This window comes from Glandiceps talaboti, chromosome 9 (assembly GCF_964340395.1).
Source record: "Glandiceps talaboti chromosome 9, keGlaTala1.1, whole genome shotgun sequence".
NCBI lineage: Eukaryota > Metazoa > Hemichordata > Enteropneusta > Spengelidae > Glandiceps > Glandiceps talaboti.
Window position 1 is genome coordinate 7,662,795 of NC_135557.1, and position 15,144 is coordinate 7,677,938.

The 15,144-nt window shown below is 32.9% G+C and overlaps 2 protein-coding genes and 1 long non-coding RNA gene across 3 annotated transcripts in view; 1 reads left to right on the forward strand and 2 right to left on the reverse strand.

Annotated features, from left to right (window-relative positions):
* The first annotated feature begins 365 nt into the window (after positions 1 to 365).
* LOC144439742 (uncharacterized) lies at positions 366 to 986 on the forward strand. The gene has a single exon (XM_078128977.1). It carries the CDS (start codon positions 366 to 368, stop codon positions 984 to 986), a length of 621 nt encoding a protein of 206 aa, XP_077985103.1.
* Positions 987 to 2,665: 1,679 nt separating this feature from the next.
* On the reverse strand, positions 2,666 to 3,343 carry LOC144439697 (uncharacterized). The gene is made up of 2 exons (XR_013481141.1): positions 3,067 to 3,343; positions 2,666 to 2,764 (listed from the first exon to the last, which is right to left on the reverse strand). It is a non-coding gene; the product is annotated as an uncharacterized LOC144439697 (long non-coding RNA).
* A 2,578-nt stretch (positions 3,344 to 5,921) lies between these two features.
* LOC144440089 (uncharacterized) overlaps positions 5,922 to 15,144 on the reverse strand; it is a 53,421-nt gene continuing 44,198 nt past the window's right edge. The window contains exons 19-23 of the mRNA XM_078129347.1: positions 14,248 to 14,421; positions 8,861 to 8,875; positions 8,515 to 8,529; positions 7,430 to 7,603; positions 5,922 to 6,142 (exon numbers count right to left, since the gene is read on the reverse strand). Of these exons, the coding sequence (XP_077985473.1) occupies positions 6,138 to 6,142; positions 7,430 to 7,603; positions 8,515 to 8,529; positions 8,861 to 8,875; positions 14,248 to 14,421 (383 nt within the window). The 3' untranslated portion in view covers positions 5,922 to 6,137. The remainder of the gene's footprint in view (positions 6,143 to 7,429; positions 7,604 to 8,514; positions 8,530 to 8,860; positions 8,876 to 14,247; positions 14,422 to 15,144) is intronic.

Here is a 15,144-nt window from a genome sequence, read left to right on the forward strand (position 1 = left end):
GAGGTCCACACAATACCAAATGGTATGTACAACTTTCAAAATGATAATTAACAAGCTAAAGCTGAGCATTGGATATAAGTGGAAATGTAACTATTATAACAGAGTGTAGCTACAAGTCTTCATGCAATATTCTTGATCTGCCACTTGTCTCATATACATGGGAAGTTTTGAAACATGCAATGATTTATTTAAAATAATCTTTAATATAAAATTCAAGTGTTCCAAACTGTTGATGAAATAATTGTGGTAGAGATTAACCTGGATTTTTATTTTTTGGCAGGGGTGAAAACCCAGACGTGTCTAACAAGGGTAGATGGAATGCCTAGGAGGGCGCATTTAGAGCCTATTTTTCACATGTTGGAGAAATGCGATCTTTTTTCCCAGATGTGAGAGTCCTGGCTTTGACAGCCACAGCATCAAGGACACTTCAATTACAAATACAGAACTTTCTTGTCATTAACGATTATAAGATAATACATGTTTGTCCAGATAAGAAAAATATTAGGTACGGTATCTTGAAAATCAACAGTGATATTCCCTCAACGTTATATTGGATGATGGACAAACTGCATGACGAGAGGGGTTTGTTTCCTCGAACAATAGAGTACTGTTCATCTATTGATGTTACTGCTTCACTTTACCACTATTTCGAAGAGGAATTTCCAGAATCTGCCAAGTATATCGAGATGTACCACAGTGAAACTGACTCTAGAGTGCAGGAATCACATTTACATGAGATACGGAAAGAATCAAAGTCCGAATTAAGAATTATTTTCTGTACAACAGCTCTTGGCATGGGCGTTGATGTTAAAGGTACCCATCATGTCATTCATTATGGAGTGTCATTTGATTTAGAAAGCTACATTCAATTCAAGAATCCGGCAGAGTCGGAAGGGATGGAAACCCATTTCATGCAGTATTGTTCTACCGTGGTAGAATGCTACGTGACATTTGCCCCAAACTTAAATTTAAGAATGACATTTTGAATGTAAAAACTTGTAGAAGGGTTAAGTTATTTGAAAACTTTGCCACCAGCGAAGAAATTTTAAGGATAAAGCAGAAGAATGGACACCACAGTTGTTGTGACAATTGTGAAAAGAATTGCACTTGTGGAAATTGTGTATCAGATGCTAGTTACATAGAAAAAACATGATACACTACTGTGCGGATACAGAGCGTGAGAGTACTTCTAGTGACAACAGTTGTGAATCAGATGCAGTAATTGATAATTCTTCTAGTAGCTCTGACTGAAAATCACTTTAGTGTATAGATAATCTTTTCAGCCAATTTAATTTATATTGACAACTAAAGATATGTTCATTGTTGTGTGTGCATCTGTGTGTGTGTATTATATGTAGTACTATTAGTATGGAAGAGGACTCTTGTTTAGTTGTGACTTGAATTTCACACATTGAGTGATCATCAAATTGTCGAATGATAGCTCAATTCAACACTGAGGGTTCTGCTTCTTGTCCATATTACTTTACTATCCTACAACAGTATCAAACACTGAGCAGCTTAAAATGCATCAAGTTACACACACACACACACACACACAAACACACAGGTGTATATATATACACACAGCATTTTAATGTAAAAATTGTTCTTTATTTAAATACAGTATACTCTATTTCTATACTCAATTACATGAATCTGTGTTTTTTTTACACTACACAAAATCTGTACATGAACAGATCTGAATGGAGGAAAGAATCATTGCAGCATGTGTTCTTTATCTCAACTTGACACGAGTTCCCCTTTCAGTGTCTGACGTCTATAACTCCTTTGCAAATACAATTAAACATTCGTACCTTTGATAGCCTGACATTGTATTTTGCAGAAAGTATAAGTTTTGCAAAATATACTTTTCACCTCTTTAACATTTAACATGCACTAAATATACTACATGCTATACATAACGACATACATACAACTTCTGTTTGTGCCTAGCAAGCTTGTCTACCAGTTGTTGTTTTTTTGTGGGAACTGCAGCACACAATACCAGTACTCCTTAATTTAGTACATGTCATTGTCCGCCCATGAATACGTTCTAAAGCTCTGTTCTGGCATAAGTTGGAAAGCACCTTTCGAAGGTCAGCATCTCAGCGTGGAACATGATGAATGTCCTTTCTCCTATGATAATGAGCTATCTCATCCAAGTGTTTTACCATTGACATTTGTACCTTGTACAGTGCTGCTTGGTTCATGCAAGATTGTTTAGTTTGATTTCCTTTGCACAATCTCTTCACTTCTCTGTTTATTAACTCAATGTGGCCATCAATAGCTTCATTATTGTTCTGACCACCCTGACATTAACTGTCCTGTTCCACGTCAGTCTATGTGCTTGACTGGCACTAAGTTTAGCTTGTACCAAAGTCTGTAACTGAATACAAGCTATCATGTATTTCACTTTATTTGTCATATTGTAAATTGACAGTTCATATTTTGAAGATGTGACTGCTCTTTCTCCATCCCCAGCATCTATTGTCGTTGTAAGATTTCTATGAAATAGGAGCAATTTGAAAAAAAAGGCAACTGGTAATTGTAAATGTCGTCACTAGCACCAGTATTCACAGGTCTGTGTAGTCTTTGTACTTGTTGGATAACATCATGAATGTTCATTTTCTGTTTCATCATCTAGACTCTTTCATCAACATCTTCCGGGAATTCTATGCGGTCATCCACTGACTACATGTCCAATTCATGTGCAATGGCACTCGCAAGGTTTGCACAAGTCCTGTTACAGTGATGACACTTGTATCTGTACATATGAAAATGGAAGAAGAAAAATAACCAGTGTCAATTGTATTATAATAGGAAGATTAGAATGTAGTAAAGTTTACATGTAATGTAGCTTCTTTTCTAAAGCCAAGGAAACATTGTTGTCACCATCCTGCATATCGCAAGCTATTGATGAAAATAAGCCAATTTTGTCAAGAAGAAACCTATAGATTAATAAATATTTGTTAAAGTACAATTGTGAGTCTAGTTGCAATGTTGCTTCATATTATCAAGATGTCATGTGAGACTGAAGTTCCTGACATTGTTTACATTAATATGTACCTGTTGTTTTCATTTTGTTGTTTCTGCCAAGAGTGTTCATTTTCTGTTTCATCATCCAGACTCTTTCTCACTGTTGAGTACATATCTGGTCCTGTCATGAAATACTTGACCAAGACATGATGACATAATTCTTTGTACCAAGCAAACCTGTCATCAACATCTTCCGGCAATTCTATGCAGTCTTCCACTGAATACATGTCCAATTCTTTCATGAGCATGAAACATGTTTGTGCATCGTGTAAGAGGTAATACAATCATTTATTGGCTCGATATCAAGTTTTAACTTTACAGGTCACATTTGTGTACTTCAGTAGGTTGCGAAAGTAGACAACAGTGAATACGTCTGCAGCACTACCTTTATTTTAGGTTAATTTGTGGATTGCCTGAAAGGAATAATCAATGAAATCCTATTACTCCTATTGCAAACTATTATACAGCAAATCTATCTGCTTTGCTAGTATATAAAAAACATATTATAATTCTGTAACATGACTAGGTCTTTTTGTTTCTATTTTCATAATTCCTTTATTATAGGGAAAAAGGTTTAGACAGCATGATGGTAACAAAAACAACACTTTTAATAAAATGGGCATCGACACATCACTGCACTGGAGTCTGTATCACGCTTTAAGATTTAGTAGCCAAAAATGTGTGAGTTTTTTGACAAACAACTATACGAAAAGTCAGATTTACCAGGGTGGGTAAAGTATGTAAAATATGTGGTAATAGTGTCATGTTTGCCCATCTTTGTCCATCTTTGTCCTTATTCACAGTAACATGTTTGATATCACCTTTGACCAGGATGGTGTAGCTACCATAGTGACACCTATAACCATAAGACGTAGGTAGATATTTAACCTTGTTATTCACATGGGGCATAGGAACTCAAAGTTGGTAATATTGACGGGGTGTAAAAAGTGGCTTGTTTATCTGTATATACGTGTGGTGGGAAAATACAATCTTGTTATTCACATAGGGCATAGGACCTCAAAGTTGGTAATATTGACGAGGTGTAAAAAGTGGCTTGTTTATCTGTATATACATGTGGTTGGAAAAATGTGTTCATAGGTAGATATACAACCTTGTTTTTCACATAGGGAATAGGAACTCAAAGTTGGCAATATTGACGGGGTGTAAAAAGTGGCTTATTTATCTGTATATACATGTTGTGGGAAAATACAATCTTGTTATTCACATGGGGCATAGGACCTCAAAGTTGGTAATATTGACGGGGTGTAAAAAGTGGCTTGTTTATCTGTATATACATGTGGTTGGAAAAATGTGTTCATAGGTAGATATACAACCTTGTTATTCACATAGGGAATAGGAACTCAAAGTTGGCAATATTGACGGGGTGTAAAAAGTGGCTTGTTTATCTGTATATACATGTGGTGGGAAAATACAATCTTGTTATTCACATGGGGCACAGGAACTCAAAGATTGGTCGTCCCTCGTTATCTAATGGAAGTGTAAATGAAAACTAACGTCAACAACATTGTCTGTCTTCATATATTTTGATACTAACAGTGGAATCAGAGTGTGTCAGTCAAGATAATTCGTCTACACTGCGATGTATATTTTTTTTTTGCAAGTGCGACCTTCAAACCTGTAAAATGTCGGTAAATTTGAAATTTCACTGTTTATATACCTGTACAGTAAATTTTGAATGTCACCTGCCGATATTTATAGAATTCACCGACATTGGAGCATATTTCACCGACATGATTTTCAATTTTAAATTAGTGCAGAGATCGTATGAAGTTATGTAGGCGGATTCTCCAGCATGATTACCTGCAGATGCGATCGTACGGCCAACCACAACGTGTAATAATGTTTTAGTTATATTTTAACTTACAGAAGGGTGATGGCTGAATTCTGGTCATTCCACACACCGGTATGTATGTATGTATGTATGTATGTATGTATGTATGTATGTATGTATGTATGTGTGTGTGTGTGTGTGTGTGTGTGTGTGTGTGTGTGTGTGTGTGTGTGTGTTGATGCTCATAACCATATGAACAACTCTAAGTACCATTATGTGTGAATCAACTTCCGAGCATCAATGGATATTGAATCTCAGTATGAAAATTTTATATATACAGACAAATAAATTACACACACACGGGCATACACACATGTAGTCATTAGAGTCTTACATACATACATACATACATACATACATACATACATACATACACACACGCATACATACATACATACATACATACATACATACATACATACATGCATACATACATACATACATACATACATGCATGCATGCATGCATACATACATGCATACATACATACATACATACACACATACATACATACATACATACATACATACACATACTCGCTTTTTCCGCTGTTAACATGCAATTAAATCAACTGAAAATGGTATTTTGTTCAGATTAGAGGAAAGAAAACTTGTAGTGATCTCAGAAGCGATAGAGGCTAAGAAAGACAGCAAAATATAGTGTGTCGCTGTAGTTTGAAATTTATCAAAAGTATTGTGGTTATTTGTAATGGACTGACTCGAAAGACGATTGAGGTAATATACCAACTTTATTTTGCGATATAAGTTCTATACCAGACTGAAAGTTAAAATACCAAAGTCTTATTATATCCCAAGAAGATGTCTCTCTGTCTGTGTGCGCAGCTAGCTGCATGTATGTGTATGTATGTATGTATGTATGTATGTATGTATGTATGTATGTATGGCTGTCTATCTACATGTATGTATGTATGTATGTATGTATGTATGTATGTATGTATGTATGTATGTATGTATGTATGCATGCATGCATGCATGCGTGTCTATCTGTTTATCTGTCTGTCTCTGTCTGTCTGTCTGGCTCTGCCTGTTTGTGATAATGTTAACTTTGAAGCAAATAAAATATATAGTTATAACTACTCTAGCTTTTATTACATCCATACAGTACCTATCCTATGGAAATAATGAATACATTATCTTAGCATAATTCGTAACTTTCTGTTTCTTTTTTTCCAGGCGATATTTTGTGTCCATGTTTCACCTTCAGCTGCACAACAAAGTCGAGTGATTCCTTAGCCTAGGAAGCATAGAAACATAATAAATAAAGTAAATTTAAAATGATTATGTATTATGCATTCTTATTATTATTCTTATTATTAACATCTTCATCATCATCATTATTAGAAGTTAAGGAGTTTAATATCATATGATAATAAAGCATTGTGTGAATTTGCTATGGTGGTTGACGTTTGAGCACACCCTTTCAGTTTTATCTGTACATACTTAATTCTGCATTCAATTTGTGAGTTTAAAATATAATAAAAGTAATTTCAAATTTAAATATTTCGACATGATACTGTGATACTATGAACAGGCCATATTTGAAATTGTCTTGCGAGTTCATTGGCTCCGAACTAACAGTGCCACATGGAGTTGTAATGCAGCGTGTGTTAAAGGTATACATTGGTATAGATTTGGTGATCGAGGTGTGAATAATTATCTTTATGTTGCATACGTTGTTACGTTGAAATTATAACGCTAAGTAATACAGAGAAATTTCAAAACATTTTTTTTCAATGAGCTCAATGTAATCATCTTCAGATAACAATATAATAATTTAAAATTTGCTCTACCAATTCAACATGTTCTTGAGATCTCTCACACGTTGAAAACTGTAGTTTAATTTTCGAGGGGTTGCCACTGTCTTACCTATCGGTGTGGTGAGTATGATGAAAATTACCTAGAGTGAATTCATATTTTGTTTAAAAAAGTATACACTATCTGTGTGCGTTTGAAATTGTGTCAAACTGTAAGGCCATATGAAACGTTTAATTTCTGCTTCAAAAGTGCTGTTTAAATTTACAACTTCAGATCAACTTTATATCAAATATAATCTAATTTATATTCACTACTTCAAATATCTGTAAATCATCTTTACAAAGCAATATATCAAGACTTAATAAGTTGCATTATCAAGGCTTTTTAATATGTGAACACTGTGTGGACATTTTTTGCGATATATTTCTATTCGCCAAGACTTTTAAAATTCTTGATCCAAACTACTTGAATACAATATCACAACGATTATATTTCCTGTCTTGCTTAATATTAGGCGAACGTTTCAACAGCTAGGAAAGCGATTTTTTTATGATTGGGGTATATTTTTACATAAAAGATTTGTTTGACCCTAATGGGGTACTTTTTACTTTCTTGGAAAACTTTAGGCGTAGCCAGTATATTGAGAAAACCACTACTATGTAACCACCTGTTGAAACAATGCCAGAATACAGAGAGAAATAGTTTCTCAGAACTAAAAAGCTATACAATCTGCTTGTGTCTCTTTAAATACCATAACATACAATACCTCGATAATCAGTGCATTCGCTGCAATCGCAGTGATACTGAGAAATACCACACCAAGCAGAAGGCGCACAGCATGGCATATCTGAATCAGGGTCACATTGTGCTGGACTTCCATCAGACAGAGGATAGGCTGGTCCACAACGTTTGTCACTTCTCCATAAATCAGGTACTGTTACTAGTAAATAAAGATATTGGACTTTACATATTGTTTGTGCAATCACAATCAGGTACGGCTTTATATCATTAATATTACTCATTTATGCAACTTGTAATATAATATAATTTTATGCAGTTTTAGGGAGTCTTCAGTTATAATACTGGTCGGATTAGGGAGTTCATTTTTTTATAAATCAGTTAGTTGTGGTATAGTTTAGACATGCAATCCGGTGGTCGAAATATCTCCGTTGTCTTTAATATTTTTGAGAGAAAACGAATTGATAATGTTACTACAAAAGAAGTACACAATTCGTAATTACACTGTTTTTTAAACTCCAACTGTACCGGGGACACGGGATTCCTCCTGCGATTGATCACATTTATTTTGACTTGAATACTATAAGAAAACTTTACTATATCGTAAATCGTTTAATACATGGATAATGAGAGACATCATTTGCTGCAACTAGTAAGCTAAAAAGGAAGACTTATATGATCTCCTCTGGATGTGTCCTGCAGTTGAACATTTTTGGGACAAGTTTATTATACTCCTTAATTTTTTTTTCTGAGATTATTTTGTCTACGTCAAATGTGATTTTTTGGTAAGCTTGGCATTTCTACTAAGCACTTCAATTTCAGTAATAATCGTATCAGATTTCAATTTGGATAAAGCACATTTAATACCAGTTTCGACATCCCACTAATGTAATAAAATCTCATTAATATTTTTGTATTGACGATACTGGGTAAAATGGGGACAGATTTTCTGCTTCAAACATTCAGTAACAATATTAGGCATGTACGGAATATTGAAGAAATCATTACTATAGTAACCAATTATTGTAACAATGCCAGAATACAGAGAAATACAGTGTCATATAAGACAATTTAAGAAATGAAAGCAGTTCTTCTGGAGTTAGTTTGTCTTACCTGCTGTGTTAGAATCTGAAAAGTGTTAAAAAAAATTGTGTTTATTATGTTGAAAGATATAGGCAACTTTAAAATTCTTTATGGAAACTATTTGTATATAATAGCATGATGATTTTATATCTTTTCTGGCTTAAAACTAGATGAACATTTGCATTTTACTCAAATCAGCTACCAAGATATAAGTTGTAATATAATGACTTAACACATTATGTGTATAAGAAATATTGAGGAAACCACTACTACTACAAAAAAAATAGTGTAACAATGCCTGAATACAGAGAAATATAGTGTCATAGAAGACAATAGAAGAAACAAAAGCAGTCTTTCTGGAGTTAGTTTGTCTTACCTGCTGTGTTAGAATCTGAAAAGTGTAAAAAAAAACAATGTTGTGTTTATTATGTTGAAAGATATAGGCAACTTTAAAATTCTTTATGGAAACTATTTGTATATAATAGCATGATGATTTTATATCTTTTCTTGCTTAAAACTAGATGAACATTTGCATTTTACTCAAATCAGCTACCAAGATATCAGTTTTAATCTAATGACTTAACACATTATGTGTATAAGAAATATTGAGTTAGTTTGTCTCACCTGCTGTGTTGGACAAATGTAAAAAAAAAAGTGTGTGTTTATTATGTCGAACGATATAGGCAACTTTAAAATTCTTTATGCAAACTGCTTGTATATATTGTCATGAGGATTTTATATCTCTTCTGGCCTAAAGTGTTTGTTATTAGGTTTCCAAAGTTTGCAACTTTTTGCCTGGAAATGATGTAGTTTTCATAGGTGATTAAAGATGTGTGTGACATTTTTGACAAAAGTACGATATTAATTAGAAAAATTGATTTTTTTTTTTTTGGGGGGGGGGGAATTCCGGAAATTGCCGAAGTTTATGTATTTCATGACGTCACAACCGGAGCAAACTTCAAATATGTACGATTGCATAACATGTGATAGCAATTCTAGTGGAATCATGTTCTACTATTTAGAAGTCGAAATTGACAATGACAATAATACATGCAGTACTAGTGATGACGAGGAAGATGTGGTAGTGGGGGATGCTTTGTACAACCGACATTTGTAATAATTGCCAAAATTTGTAATAAACCAAAATTTGTAATTAAATTGCCGATATTTGTAATAAACTGACAACAATTTGTAATACATCCTGTGAACGACAATTGTAATAAAAATAGCCGATATTTGTAATAAATTTCAGAAAAAAAGTGTAATAAACCTGCCAAAATTTGTAATTAAAAAAAGTTAAGGGGGCTCCTTTCTGACTTTCAAAGAAATGGAGTTACTCATCCTAAACTTAGAAGGGATATAAAATATCGTCATTACAGGTTTCCTAGAATTAATTTACAACAATTATGTCAGCCACTTGGCCCTTTGAGTCTTTGTCAATCAATCAATCAATCAATCAATCAATCAATCAATCAATCAATCAATCAATCAATCAATCAATCAATCAATCAATCAATCAATCAATCAATCAACCAATCAATCAATAATAATAATAATGAATATGAACAATCAATGAATAAGTCTACTTATCTACCTATCTACTTACTTACCTACTAGCACCTTAATGATATACCCAGCAGTACTCATGTACCAACCCATCAGTTCAAATCATAATTCCATCACTTGATCAACATGTTGTGCTTTATTGAACGACTGTAAATTTTGATCATTGGCGGACGTGTTGTTAAATTGACTTTGTCAAAAGATACCTGGTTGGTTGGTTGGTTGGCTGGCTGGTTGGTTGGTTGACTGATTAACTGACTGACTGACTGACTGACGGCAGATGGAACGACGGGCTTACGAAGGATAAAAAGTAATTTCAATCTGTTTTCTAACCTGAATTTATCTAGTTATTGAATGCCACTTCCTCTAGTGTGCAAGCGGCGAATGTATGAGTTGTTTGTGATTGTGAAGGCTTCTGATTGATGAGTGAATATACAAACTAGCATCATCAATTCACACTTGATAAACACTTCGTGCTTGTATTATCGAATGCATATATTTTAATCATTGTGGACAAGTGTTGGTTGGTTGACTACCAACAAACTGATTTCTCTAGAAAACATAGAAACAGCGATTTCACAACCAAAAGTCATTTGGGGTGCATGTGAGGGCAAAAATTAAAAGGTTCGTAATGGCTTGAGAAGTAATTGTTAACAGTAATTTTTAAAAACAAGTTAGTATATCAATAAGTCTACATCGACATATTATTGCCCATGTGAAGAGATTAATATGCATAAAGGCGAATATTTCAGACATCATACATTACAGACACTTGGTGTTATGGATACTGTATATTGCTATATCTCATCAAAGTCTAGAGAGCACACACACACACACACATACACATACACACACACACACACACACACACACCAGTTTCCAGTTTCGACCATTGTTGGTCTGTGAACTAATTGTACTTATGTACAAAAAGAAACGTAATCGCTTTCCAATATTTGTCTGATGGTTTTATTAAGACAAGCCTATGACAGGCCAACCAACGATAAACTCTGATATGTAAAGAAAGAATTTTGGATTTGAATCATAGAAGTAAATGCATAATAGTATAGTTCTGTATCAATTTTTGATGCTAAATACCGGCGCAAAACTTCCCTGGCTTAACTTGTAGTATAAGTTATTACACAGGGAATTTTAATAAAGTTTCTTAGATTCAGATGTTTAATTTGTTGAAATCTAGGATTGATGAAGATGAGGTATTGATTGTAAATGTTATTGTCAGTTTTACTTCAAATGTTGTTATAAATGTCGGCAATTGTATTACAAATGTCGGCAATGTGATTACAAATGTCGTTAGTTTATTACAAATGTCATCAATTTTATTACAAATGTTGTTAGTTTATTAAAAATGTCGGCAATTTTATTCCAAATGTCGTTAGCTTATTACAAATGTCAATTTTATTACAAATGTCAATTACAAATCTAGGCAATTCTATTACGATAGTTTATTTCAAATGTTGTTAGTTTATTACAAATGTCGACATTTTTATTACAATTGTCATTAATTTATTACAAATGTCGGCAATTTTATTACAGGTGTTTTTAGTTTATTACAAATGTCGCCAATTTTATTACAAATGTTGTTAGTTTATTACAAATGCTGGCAATTTTATTACAAATGTCATTAGTTTATTACAAATGTCAATTTTATTACAATTGTCGTTAGTTTATTACAAATGTCGTCATTTTTATTACAAATGTCGTTAGTTTATTACAAATGTCAATTTTATTACAAATGTCAATTACAAATCTAGGCAATTCTATTACGATAGTTTATTTCAAATGTCGTTAGTTTATTACAAATGTCGGCAATTTTATTACAAGTGTTGTTAGTTTATTACAAATGTCATCAATTTTATTACTAATGTTGTTAGTTTATTACAAACGTCGGCAATTTTATTCCAAATGTCGTTAGCTTATTACAAATGTCAATTTTATTACAAATGTCAATTACAAATCTAGGCAATTCTATTACGATAGTTTATTTCAAATGTCGTTAGTTTATTACAAATGTCGACATTTTTATTACAATTGTCATTAGCTTATTACAAATGTTGGCAATTTTATTACAAGTGTTGTTAGTTTATTACAAATGTTGCCAATTTTATTACAAATGTCAGTTTATTACAAATGTCGCCAATTTTATTACAAATGTTGTTAGTTTATTACAAATGCTGGCAATTTTATTACAATTGTCGTTAGTTTATTACAAATGTCGTCATTTTTATTACATGTCAGTAGTGTATTACAAATGTCGGCAATTTTATTACAAATGTCGTTAGTTTATTACAAATGTTGGCAATTTTATTACAAAAGTCGTTAGTTTATTACAAATGTTGGCAATTTTATTACAAATGTCAGTTTATTACAAATATCGGCAATTTTATTAAAAATGTCATTAGTTTATTACAAATGTCAATTTATTACAAATGTCGGCAATATAATGATTTAATTGAAATGGAGATAAGATTCTATTATTTTAGAGAAAGGGTTTCGGAGACGTTATTCTCCCCTTTTTTCTGTCTTTCAGAACTCATGAACTCATTCTCGGCTCTACTGGTCAACTATCCCTGAAATCCCTTCCCTATCAGATTCAAAATTATGAACTACTGCCTAAAGTGCACTGCTCACTAAACCATGAACATCGATATCCTCGAAAACGCCACTAAATTGAATAGCTTGGTGAAGAATAGAAAATCAATGTAATGATATGAAAGGGGGCTGCTGTACTCAAACATTGACGGTATAAGTCAAATCAATTCATTCAGTGGCGGCGAATATCACAAACTCCATGTAAATGTCATGCGAACAAATATTTTCTACTATATTATGTCGAATTGCAAAGTATATATATATATATATATATATATATATATATATATATATATATATATATATATATATATATGCGGATTGATTGAAATAATAATAACTTGGTTAATTGTTAAATTAATTATTATATTAATCAATTCAATTAATGCTTGTTAAATCTACTTTCGTTTGACATGATTTTTTTGCGATCTTGTATTTCTTTAGATAACACATTGTTTAGTGTGGAAGGAAGGACCCTCCTTAATGTCATTTTTTATTACAAATATCGGCAATTTTTATTACATTTGTCGTTCATAGAATTGATTACAAATTTCGGCAATTATTACAAATGTCGGTTTTATTAGATGAAAAACGTGATTTTTATTACAAAGATCAGCGTTATTACAAATTTCGGCAATTATTACAAATGTCGGTTGCTTGTATTGTACCATATATGTATGAACCACAACCATGACTACAGCCAAACAACAATCCCCAGTTGCAAATGGTCATTGACTATATGTTATTGTCGACAGACTAAATAATACTGACCGGTAAGTTATGATAATAAAAAGAAGATATTTAAATTAGCAGATGTATGAAAAAAAATGGGTCGAAATTTCGAAAGTAGTTATCCCATTGAGATCATAACACCGTAACAGTAGTACTATTTAGTGGGGTTTTATCAATTTACTGACTACCAGACTACACAGTGTGTGTATGTATGCTAATTGTGTTTGAATCACCATTCATATATTTCATGAGAACGTCTATGTCAATCTTTAAAGGGTTTTGTGAAATCATCATTAACAGAAAATAAGCACATTGTCTCACCACTTTAGACAACATTTCCTGACGAGAAACTATTTTTTCCCTTTTAGTGGCCTACAAAAAATATGCCAATAACTTAATAAAGCTAAAAGCTACATTAGTAATATTTTCAGTTGGCTTTGGTATCGCAAATACCAAGGTATAATGTGTACCAAGGTATAATGAATTTAAAGCGTGCATTCTTGAGATATAGCCTAATTCCCGAAAACCATTAATTATGTAAATTGCTCATTAATATTCACAGGATTTTTACCAAAACCTAATCAAGTCTTGCCACTACCTTACAAAATACGTCTTCAGAATTTCGACTTCTATCCACTAAATATATCTCTTCCTTACGGAAGAAAAAAATGGACGCTGCGATCGTGTTCCGGCAGTGACGCAATTTTCCGAAGACTCCCGAAGCAAAATGCTCATCGCTGATTTCCAAAAAAATCAATTTTCACTATTAAGCAGACTAATATAGTGTCATAGAAGACAGAAGATGGAAAACAAAGATATAAATCGGCTTTTGTTTCCATAAATACCATAAATATACAATACCTTTATAATTAATGCATTTTTTGCAATCGCAGTGATACTGACTGCTACCACACCAACCACCGTCTGAGCAACAATAGTATACTGAATCAGGGTTACATTGTGTTGGACTTCCATTACTTTGGGGATAGGCGGATCCGCATCGAAGGTCAGCTCTCCAAGGATCGGACTCTTTTACTATTAAATAAACATGTTGGTCTTTACATATACAGTGTACGATTTTACATCATTAATGTTCCCTAATATGGATTAGGGAACTCGCTTTTTTACAAATCTATTCTTTGGGTATATTAAAGATACGCCATATAGTTGTCGAAATAGCTCCGCTGGTTTTATTAATTAGCTTATAAAAATACATTTAGTCTTTCTGAGAGTGGTGAAAATTGTTCACTACTGTAGTTGCCATTCATATTGCTAGAATATATATATTTTTTACAAGTTACAATTTACACCAAATATGTGCCAAAAACAGAAAATTACAAACTAAATATTAAATAAAAAACAATCCAGTCACCGGTGTTAAAGGAGAATTCTAAAATACCAGTTTTGAACGAAAGTATCGAATAAAATTTGCTAAATAGACAAATTATTACTGAACCAAGAAGGTCAATTCAGGCAATATAACGAAGGTAAAATAACAATGAACGATTAGCCGACATCTCCATCGGATTTTAATCAGATTGAGGTAAATCCGTGACTCTGGGAAGTAATAAGAAAGATAGCTTTGCATATACCTCGTGATCAAAGAGGAGAAGTCTTTGAAACCGATGGGGAAAAAGAAATAGTGGTAACCATTGACTCATAACTTGAATTTGATAAGCGTATTATAAAATAGTAAACATTGTACAAGTCACTAGTCAGAAGTCATTTAGACTATACCTGTCCTATATGGAGTCTTTA

Excerpts from the sequence above, each read along its gene's own strand:
- LOC144439742 (XM_078128977.1), top strand. The coding sequence starts at position 366 with ATGCGATCTTTTTTCCCAGATGTGAGAGTCCTGGCTTTGACAGCCACA.